The 10646-nt window shown below is 46.9% G+C and overlaps 1 protein-coding gene across 3 annotated transcripts in view; it reads right to left on the bottom strand.

The window, feature by feature from the left end:
* Positions 1–1069: 1069 nt before the first annotated feature.
* Positions 1070–10646, bottom strand: part of BNC1 (basonuclin 1) — a 29939-nt gene continuing 20362 nt past the window's right edge. For all 3 annotated transcript variants that reach the window (XM_043922555.1, XM_043922554.1, XM_043922556.1), the window contains 2 exons: positions 7624–9488; positions 1070–3198 (listed from right to left, as the gene is read on the bottom strand). In XM_043922555.1, coding sequence (XP_043778490.1) covers positions 2517–3198; positions 7624–9488 — 2547 coding nt within the window. In that variant the 3' untranslated portion in view covers positions 1070–2516. The remainder of the gene's footprint in view (positions 3199–7623; positions 9489–10646) is intronic.

Here is a 10646-nt window from a genome sequence, read left to right as displayed (position 1 = left end):
CCTTCCAGTGCAGGGGGTCAGGATTCGATCCCTAGTCAGGGAGCTAAGATAGAACATGACTTGGGGCCAAAACCAAAAAAAGCAAACTCACCAAAACATGAAAGAGAAGCAATATTGTAATGAATTCAATAAAGGCTTTGACAATGGGCCACATCAAAAAAAAAAAAAAGGAATCTTAAAAAAAAGCTTGCATGCTGTAATGAAGATAGAAGATTCTGAGTCCTGCAACTAAGACCCAGCACAGTCAAACAAATAAATAAATTAAAAAAAAAAATTCCCTCTGGTGAGGGGCTTCCCTGGGTGGCTCAGTCGGTAAAGAATCCACTTGCAATGCAGGAGACCTGGGTTCAATCCCCAGGTCGGGAAGATCCCCTGGAGAAGGGAATGGCAACCCACTCCAGTATTCTTGCCTGGGAAATCCCATGGATAGAGGAGCCTGGCGGGCTATAGTCCATGGAGTTGCAGAGAGTCAGACATGACTTAGTGACTAAATCACCACCAACATATAATGGAAAGGTAGAAAAAAGACGTGAGGAAGTTGAAAGATAACAAAAATTTAAAAAAAACTGCATATTTAAGAAAGAAGAGGCTTAGCTCTTTAATTGTATTTTGAGCATTGGTCATAAGACTTATTTTTGACAGCACAGTATTTTTAAAAATTCCAGTATTTTCCTTGATATTTGATACCAAGCCCCTTCTCCCAGGGAAGTAACCACTTAATTTCTTTGGAACTCATGAACCGCTGCAGTTCCTGTGTGGCTGTGGCGTGCGTGTGCGTGCTAAGTCACTTCAGTCACAGTAGTTACTGATTCCTGTCCACTAGACCTCCCCTGGGTGGTGGGATCTGTCAGATTCACAGCGTGTGTGTGTATGATGACTGCATGCACTCATATGACAGGCAGGATGTGTGACAAAACTGCTCTGACAAATGTTTGCCTTTTTCAACAAAAAGTGTGCCATATATTTTTATTAAATCATAGAAAACTCATTTGTATACAAATTTTTCCATCTTGGGGACACTGGAATATGGAACAGCTGTGTAACAAAACATTTGAAAGATACATCTCACTTTAAGCAGAGACAAGGTTTAAGTTGTCACATTTATTTTTAAAAAAAAGTTGAAATAATCATTAACACATTATTGGCTTTTTTTCACCTTTGGGCCAGAGGAATAGTATCTCTTTTGACTCCCCGATTCTCATTACTGAAACCAACCATGAGTTTAAAAAGTGATTAACTTGAAAGTTTAATACAAAATCAATTTCTTTTTTTGCAACCATGGGCTTTTAGGGCAAATGCCAAATTTCAGGAGATGGTCTCCTTTCACAGGACCTGTTAAGTTTCTTTTCTACAACAGGAAATATGTATAATGGTACAGAATATATTTCAGAATAAGTTAAATATTAAGACATACAGTATGGCAATAATGTCCTACTTTTCTTTCTACCATGTAAATTCGAAAGTTCATCCTAATCTTACACATCTGTAAGAGGGTGAAGACTGAGGGATCCAGTGATACTGAAAATACACAACAACTGTCAGAACCACATTCTCTAAATGCTTTGGCTGATTATATACAAATGGTCCTGCCAGCATCACACCTGCATTCGTCCCACGGGGGCTCTAAATGAACAGATACTGGAGTTCACCAAGCGAAAACAGGCAGTGTTTCCGAATTTTAGGCTGTCACTCGCTCTGCTTCTGAGCAGAGACTCAAAGGTCACACGGTGACATGTCTGCACTCACCCCAAATACTCACATAACATAAACACAAATTAAATACTATCAAACTTATTTTAAATTAAATTGAAGACCACTATTTTTAAGTGCATGAAGTACTCCCCGCTAGCTTCTTGAATGTGTGTTATGGAGCAAGAACTAACATCCCAGGGAACATCCGTGTTCCTACATGTTAAGAGGCCAACCCACTTTCTCTGAGAACTCCCTAGAGTAACACATGAGACCTATAGGGGGAAGAAAGCAATCCTCCAATCCCTCCTCCAATCAGAGGGAGAGTCTCAGTCATTTTCCCAAACTCCAGTTTGGATTTCGGACTCATTAAGGCAGGAACTCAAAAATGTGATCTTTGGGACTGGCTCCTGGTGTCACCTGTGGTGACAGTCTGTGTCTGCAGGACGCTTCATTGACCCTTAATACTACAACCTTCCTTCCAGCTCCCCTCCGGGTCCTGGGCCCCTGTGGTCAAGAGACAGACCTGGCATTCTCCCAGGTGATGTGTAAACAAATCTGGGAAAACCGCATTGCTGCAAATGTTTGCTATGTCAGTGAAAAACCTCTTGGGCTGAGAAAGATAACAGGAAACGCTGCCCCTATGACAGCTTCTCACAAGGCCTCTCTTCTGCTCATCCTGCTCTTGAAGACTATGAAGTCAACCCACACTCTCTTTGCCTTGCTTGCCCCCAATGGTATTAAACAGAGTGAGAAACTATCCTTTGGACTACCTTATTCCTGAATTTCGACCAGTGCTTATTCAAGCCAAGTGGTCCACTGTCTTGTTACCGCAGGTGACTAGGAGAGGAGGTGAGGCTTCTGTGCAGATTGGGGTTCTGGCTGTGTCTGTTCCGACTGCGGACAGATGAGAACATGGTGTTGCAGCCGGGGACCTTGCATTTGTGCAGCTGGCGGAGGTGCACGGTCTTGTAGTGGGCCCGGAAGGTCCCCTTATTGCTGTATGTCTTCTGACAGAGGTGACACGTCAGGGGCAGCCCGGAAGGCAAGCTGGCAAGGCTCTGGTCAGCCTTCCCCATCAGGACGCAGAGTGGGTAGTCCTCCCCGGGCACCAGGCCTGGCCCATCACAGTTGCCGTCGCAGTCCTCTGTGAGCACAGCGCCCTCCTCGCTGGCCCCGTCTGAGTCCCAAGAGGAGTGGCTGCTGCTCTCCGACTTCACACTCGAGGTAGTGCTCAGATCCAAGACGGTGCCCTCGCTGGGCAGACCAGAGGTGTAGCTCTGTAGGCCGGCACTGTGGACCTGGGCTAGCGGGTACACCAGACTGCCCATCCGGCTCATCCCCTTGAAGATGACAGATGTCTGGGAGGCTTGCGGTGTGAAAGCTGCCTCCTGGTAGGCCTCCTGGGCTGTGTCTTTCAGGAGGTAAGCTGCCCGGAAGGGGTCTTCGCCGCTCTCCAGAGCTTCTTGGGGCAATACTTTCTGGTGGAGATTTAGGTTTGAACTGTGTCTACAAGAGTGAAAAGGTGGTTAGCAATGGGTAGGGCTGTCATCTTTGTTGTTTTAAAGACAGTCTTCAGTCTGAGTAGAGACACTAGGCAGATACCGGGAAAGCTTGTGGCGTGAGGGAAGTGATGCTAAGGGGCTCAGGATGCAGCGCCTGTGTGGTGGACACTGCCCGCTGCCGTCCACTGCTTGTCCCAAGCCAGCATCTGACCAGGGGAGTTGACAGAATGTGTAGTTCTCTTCAGCTTGCACAGTCTGACTGACATGTAAGTTCCCGCACCTCATCTTTAGAGAATGGCTAGACTGCTTCAGTTAGGCCCATTCAGCTAGGACACTGGAACCAGGAGATCCCAGAAGAAAACTGGTCACAAACAGTAAGGAACTAAGCAGGACTTTATTTCAATGAAACCAGGAGACAGGCTCTTCCAGAGCTGTACTGTCCCAAAGAATGGCTACTCATAAGTAGCTACTGAGTGCCTGAAAGGTGGCCAGTGTCATATACTGAAATAATATTTTGAATAGACTGAATGATAGGAAATACATTACTAAATTTACTTGTTTCTTTTCACTTTTTTAATGTGGCTACCATAAAATATTAAGATTTCCTACGTGGTTTGCATCGTGGACTAGAGCATCTGAACGAAACATCACCACATGGAAGTTCTACAGGTGAGAGGCTAGAAGTGGTAAATGTGTGTGTGAGTGTGCGTGTGTGTGAAATTTAGTTCGTATTTGCAACATTTCACTATATACCAGACAGGAATTTTGCAAGTGCAGCACTGTGAGCACACTGCCAATCACCCACCCAATGGTTAGTCCTGAAGGGCAGATAATGAGTATCCATTATGACACATGCCTTTTACTCATAATATATCATTTGGATGTAACTTGTCAATCAATGCTGGCCTTGCTCAGAGATCCCCTAACTTCTGAAGAGCAAAAATACCCCTTACTACAGGGCATAATCTCAAAGGTGATTGCAGAATTATTCTGAGCAGGGAACATACCTCCACCAATACAGATCAGGATGCGTACCAGGGTCAAACTGTGAAAAATATCCTCACCAAAATAACAAGAAATCAGATTTTCTATTCTAAATCTCCAAAGATGTCTTTGGTGGGGGGGGGCAGAGAGGGGATGTTACACAAAGTGCATGAAATTTGTTACTCAACTTCTTTTTAATCCTTGTATACTTTCTATTTGGGGGACATAATCAGAATTATGCTCCCAGATCACCCACTTTGCAAGCAGCTCTTCTCCACTGCAACTCTGCCCTGTGATTATGTCAGCATCCTGGGTTGAAGGGGCAGGTATGTCTCAGCAGAAAACCAGACACTAGATTGACATATAGATTCCAGGATATACAAGTAGTCAAAAAAGGGTCAGACAAACACGTTTACTGGAACCCCGTGCAGAAAAGTCCCTGATGTAACAGAGGGAACCTCTGGGTCCTGTGCTCAGCTGCTGAGGATTCTACGAACACCAAACACTAACATGTGGGCAGCCCTCTCTCCTCCTTAACCATCCTGAGGGCTAGATGCACTTTCCAAGGTGCCATGTCCCCTAAGTTCAGTGACAACCACATCTGCAAAACCCCGGGACCACGTGCTGGGCTTTCTGCTTCCAGGACTTTGCTAACACTGTGCCTCCTGCCCAGGTCTGCATTTCTTCACTTAAACCTCAACCTCCCACTCCAACTCTCCCCTCCCCTGCTCCTGACTATGTAGATTAGCTGATACCAGTGGGTTTCAAAGTGTGATCGGGTACCCCGAGTGCTCCCTGAGATCTTTTCAGGATGTCCCTCAAGTCAGACTCGTCTCATAACTATACTAAGACATGATTTTCCCTTTCAGCCTCATTCCCTCACTGGTGTGCATGTGTGTGTGCTAAGTCACTTCAGTCGGGTCTGACTCTTTTCAACCCCATGGACTGTAGTCCACCAGGCTCCTCCGTCCATAGGATTCTCCAGGCAAGAATACTGGAGCGGGCTGCCATGCTCCTACTCCAGGGGATCTTCCCCACCCAGGGATCGAACCCCATGACTCTTAAGTCTCCTGCACTGGGGTTCTTTACCACTAGCGCCGCCTGGAGTGGTATTCCAGAGGCCACATGACACGTGATATTTCAACAGACTGAATGAAGAATCCAGTCGTTGTCTACTAAAGATATTAGCAAAATGTAAAACAAAGCCACTTCTCACTAAAGTTCTTTGTCCGGAAAATGTAATTTTTCATAAAATTGTAATAAACTAATTTATTAAGTGATGTGATGTACATATTAATTTTTTTCAGTTTTAATTTTTAATACAGTAAATATTGATAGATATACACCCAGACACAAGTTCTTGAGGTTTTAAGAATTTGTAAAGGGGTTGTGACATCAAAACTTTCGCAAGTGGTTGGTTTAGATGTAATGCCATGTGAAGATGGTTTCTAGGAAACCAACCCTAACTTTTCGAGGAGTTTGGTGAGATGCCCTCCCATGCCCATTACAGTCTGTATCCCCCGCGTTCTAGAGCCACCACAGTCAGTTGTAATCGCCCGTGCACTGCTGCCTCCCCACGGGCCTTTGTGGGCAGGGCCTGTGTCCAGAGCACCTAACACAGAGGTGATTAAACACTCACAGGCTAAGTACCCACAGTGCTGTGGCAGTCCCCTTAATGGGTCCTAGGAAGTGCTGTGGGCAGTAGCCGTGGCTTGAAGACAGGAAGGCAGCTGTCCTCACAGCAACACAATTCTCATCTCTGACTCAGAAAAATGGTGGTGGATCTGGGACTGCTAGCCAAGTCCTGTTCAAGATGGTATTGTTTTAGTCACAGATCCCAGGGAAAATGCAGTACCAATTCTAGATTACTAGAATTAGTGGTTTACATTTAGCATGCGAGATGCTTTCCTGTGGTGTGGGGAGGAGGCGCGCATCTCAGACAGATCCAAAAACAGGAAAATATTAAATACATGAAGAATAAATACGAATAGTATCTTAAATTCAATATGCCTTCTAACTTGGCAGATGATGTAGGTCAGAACAGTATCATAAATAACAAGGATAATCTGAATGACAGGACTATCCCTTCTTTGTAACAACAGCTTATTCATGAACAAATTCTTCTCTCTGAGGCTGGAGGAGGAGGACCAGCTCACTAATTAGGTGTCCTGGAGGTTGGGTGCAACATCCAGAAACGGAAACAGGAATTTTAACAAATATCACCCCTGCCCTATCCTCTCTGCTTGAGTCAATGAGTGTGTTTTTAGGAGTCCTGTCCAGGAATGTGTGTGGGAGTCTATACCTTTTCGCCCTGTTAATAAATTAGGGGCTACAATTTGGACTAAGGCAATGGGGGTGTTGAGCTGCTTGAAATAAAGCTTGTTTGGACAAATGTTAACATTTTAATGTTCTGTGAACCATTTAGCATCTCTAATGCTGCAGCTGAGGGCTGGTCTCATCAGAGGGTTGGTTCTTTCCCTAAAGCCTCCCGGTATCATTTTTCGGTAAGCTTCTTCTTCCCTTTAAAGGCTGGGGAGGAAGGCGACCTGAAGCATGGTTCTGCGACCCAAGTTCATCAAGAAAAATAAGAGGAATGCCAGTGCTGTGTGACCACAGTGATGAGGGGTACTCTATCCCCCGGCAGTTGGAGAGCAGTCTGATTCTGTGTTGTGGGGTCATGAAAACCCAGCATTGACAAGACCTCTCCTCTTTCAACTACATGTCACAGACATGGAAATAACCTGTTAATTGCCTTTACTCTTTAATAACTCAATATTTCAGACATCTTCAATCAGGCAGTTATTCTTCTTTTCAAATAGAGTGGTTAATTAGAAATCAGAGAAAATGCTTCATTCTGTGGAGATCAGTTTGAAATGAAAGTCAGACAAGTTTTGGGAAGCTATGATCCTAACGTGAAAAGCTCCCTGCCTCCTTTGCTCCTCTAATGCGTGAACTAGTTCATGGTTCCTGATATCCCAAACCACTGGGACCAGATGTGTTTCTGAATCCAAAATTCCTCAGGCTTTAGAAAGGCAGAGTGATGCATTCACTGTAATATCACGGTAATGTCCCCATAAGAAATCCATTAACATTTCTGTACTGAAATATACAAAACCCCACACAAAGGGAGACTCTAAAAGATCAGATAGCCTCACATCATTTCATGTCAGGTCTTATAACTAAATGAGTTTAAACTCTGGAGTCGAAAACGCAGGGACCTGGATCTATAGGACACTCTTCCTCAGTCCGTGGCCCCTGGAATAGCTCAGTGTCCCCTGGGAACTTAGCAATGCAAACCCTCACATCCGGTCCCAGACCTGCTGTGACAGAAAGAGTAGGGGTGGGGCTCCGAAGTCTGCTTTAATGACCCTCCAGGTGACTCAAGTGCTTATTAAAGGTTAAGACCCACTGCCCTGGAAGCAAAGATCGCCACCAGGTGTCTTACCTGTCCCTGCTCCTGCGGGAGGGGAAAGTGGCCTTGCAGCCCTCCACTGTGCACGTGTGCATTTCCCGGGCGTGCATGTTTTTCTGATGCATCTTCACGCCGCAAGCGTTTTTAAAGGTCTTCTTGCAGATGTCACACTGGAAGCGGTTCTCCTCCTTCGACCTCACTGATGCTGGCTGACCCAAGTGCTCCGGCTCTTTGGAATCTTCGAAACAAGGGAAAGCCATTCCTTGGGTGGACAAGGCACCAAAGAGCCCCCCGGCCAGCAGGTGCTGCTGCAGTTTGATATAGTCGGGAAAAGGCACACAGGGCTCCACCCTGGTGGTGAGGTGAGGTTCACGGCCATCCTCCTCCGCGTCCCGTGGCACAGTGTTCAACACTGACTTCTGCCCAGTCTCCCTCTCCGAGTTGTGCGTGGCCTGCTCAGGAGTCTGGCGGATGGCTCCACTGGACTCAATTCCTGGCCTGAGATAGCAGGGCCTCTCTTCCTCAACACGAGGCCTCTCGGAGCTTCCTGCTGGTGTGTGTGGCTCCTCTGGGGCTCCGTCTGACTGGGGGCTGCAGGTCTCCAGCTCGTCTTCACTGACCACCTGCAGGGGCATGTCTTCATCAGAGCTCAGAGGCTGCCTCTTCTCGTCTGCTGTCTCCACGGCCTCCTTCTCTATTTTGATGGGCATACTGGACTTGCGGGATTTCTTCTTGGGCAGGGTGTCGAACGGTGTTTCATTGGAAGCCAGCTGTTCTGGGATGGACGAGGACAGCAGAGGGAGGGAGGGCAGCATCCCGGGGGTGTTGGCCAGCTCGGCCGGAGTGGCTGGGCTGCGGTAGAAAGGCAGGACTGGCTGGACAGTCTTCAGGTTGGGGAAGAGCACCCCGTTGTGGCTGAGGCTCGGGAAGGTTGGCTGGCTCTGGGGGTCTTCCAGGGCCCCAGCGTAGCCGGGGAGAGGCCGGCAGTCTGGAAGAGTCACCCCGAGGCCTGGGCGCTTGGCGCTCTCTGAGGCAGCCAGGGTCAGGCCGCCCCTCAGGTCTTTGTCCCTGTTGTTTCTGTTCATGGGCATGTGCAGCCGGGGGTTGGGGTTGGCACTGTGGCGGTTGCGGCTCCTCAGGGAGCTGAACACCATGTTGCAGCCTTCGATGGTGCACTTGTGCTTGATCTTCAGGTGCACGGCGTTGTAGTGGATCTTCAGCGTGCCCTTGTCATAGAAGGTCTTCTCACACGCCGTGCAGAACACCCGGCCCTTCTTTGTGCCGAGGCTGCTCCTCTCGGGCTTCACTTTGGCCTCGGGGGACAGCTGTGTCCTCTCGAGCTTCGTGATGATGCTGTACGAGCTGGAGTCGCTGAAGTGGGTGCTGTCTTCCTTTTTGGTGACAGCATCGGGACAGCTGAGACACGGATCTTTTTCAACCTGAAATGGGGTGGAGCTGGAAGTGAGGAAGCTGCTGTCAGGGAAGGCTCCATGGACTTCCTGTTTGGGGTCCTGGCTTTGGTCTTGACTCTGCTCCAGCACATAGGGGTCGGGCAGTGACCCTATCAGTGCTGGGGGCAAGGGGTTGAAGAACTGGAAAGGCAGCATGAAGGTCATGTTGTTAATGAGGTTCTCGAAGGGGTGGACGCTGCTGGGGTTTCCTTTGTCCATGGGAGCAGGGAGGCTGGCACTCCGGTGGCTGCAGCTCTCAATGAAAGCCCTGATGTCGACATTGGCCGTGGAAGGTGGGATGACAACCGACTGCTCTTCTTTCTCCTGAATTGCCATGAGCTCAACTATGGACTTGGTCTCTCCAAAGCGAAGGAACTGCTGTAAGGTGGCCACCTCCTCCTCACTGGTCATGATGCTCCAGTGATCCAGCACTTTTCCCGAGGCATCCTAAACCCAAACCAGAATTTAGAAGGACAATTAATTTACTGTTCCTTACCCTTCCCAGGTGGCTCAGCGGTAAAGAATCTGCCTGCAATGCAGGAGATGTGCGTTTGATCCCCGGGTCAGGAAGATCCCCTGGCGTAGGAAATGGCAATCTACTCCAGTATTCTTGCCTGGGAAATCCCACAGACGGAGGAGTCAGGTGGGCTACAGACCATGGGGTTGCAAAACATTCAGATGTGACTGAACGACTAAATAGCAACCACCACAACCCTCTTCTCTAAGAAAGGAGTCATGCCATGTGGTTAGGGCCTCCACCAGCATCACGGGACACTTTTGTATATATTAGAAAAAGACACCCCTGGGAGCACTGGGCTCGATGAGTTCAGCCCTCACTCACCCCACTCTCCTAGGAAAGAAACTCTCTGTGGAAAAATAAACTGTACAAATGTTAGTGGTGGTCCAGAAGACAGAAATAAAATTATATCACTCAAGTCTAAGGGAAGTTTGGTGATTATTTTCCATCCTATTTCAAACCAATTGGTAGTCTTTGATTAGGCATAATAATTTTCTCCCACTAAAATTAAAATATGTATCATTTGAGCAACAGTAACTTCTTTATCTAAACAGTATAGATGGGAAATCAGGCCTAGATATAGCTCAAGTATTTATTTGCTGCAGGTTGAATTATCTTTCCCAAGCAACTAACATCAAAATACAAATGAACCTGTATTGATCTATTGCCTGTGTTCACAAAGCAGAGCGGTAATTACACTGGAGTGTTGGAGATTTTTCAAACTCTAGCAAGACCTAACTTTTCCCAAAACTACAATAAATATTTTATCACAGAACATGTATTTGATGGCCTACTGAGATTTTTCACAGTGCATGTAAGAGTTTTGAAGATGATGAGGAATGTAACATCATAAATTTTTCATGCGCTGGAGGTTCAAGGTAATTGATTCCATATTTTTAATCCTAACACTAGAAAGCAAGATTATTAGGATCATTAAATATTGATCTATGTCATAATGTAAAAGCATAATGCTGCTCTACATAAAAGGTGGTTTCTGGCCTTTGAGGGGTCCCACACTCGAGGTGAGCCAACAGGGTTCCAGAGGAAGCCTGCAGGTGTTGTCAGAGTCAGAGAGTGGATTCACATTT

This window comes from Cervus elaphus, chromosome 13, assembly GCF_910594005.1.
Source record: "Cervus elaphus chromosome 13, mCerEla1.1, whole genome shotgun sequence".
Lineage (NCBI taxonomy): Eukaryota > Metazoa > Chordata > Mammalia > Artiodactyla > Cervidae > Cervus > Cervus elaphus.
The sequence above is the reverse complement of the archived record's forward strand: the minus strand, read 5'-3'. Positions and strand labels throughout refer to the sequence as shown.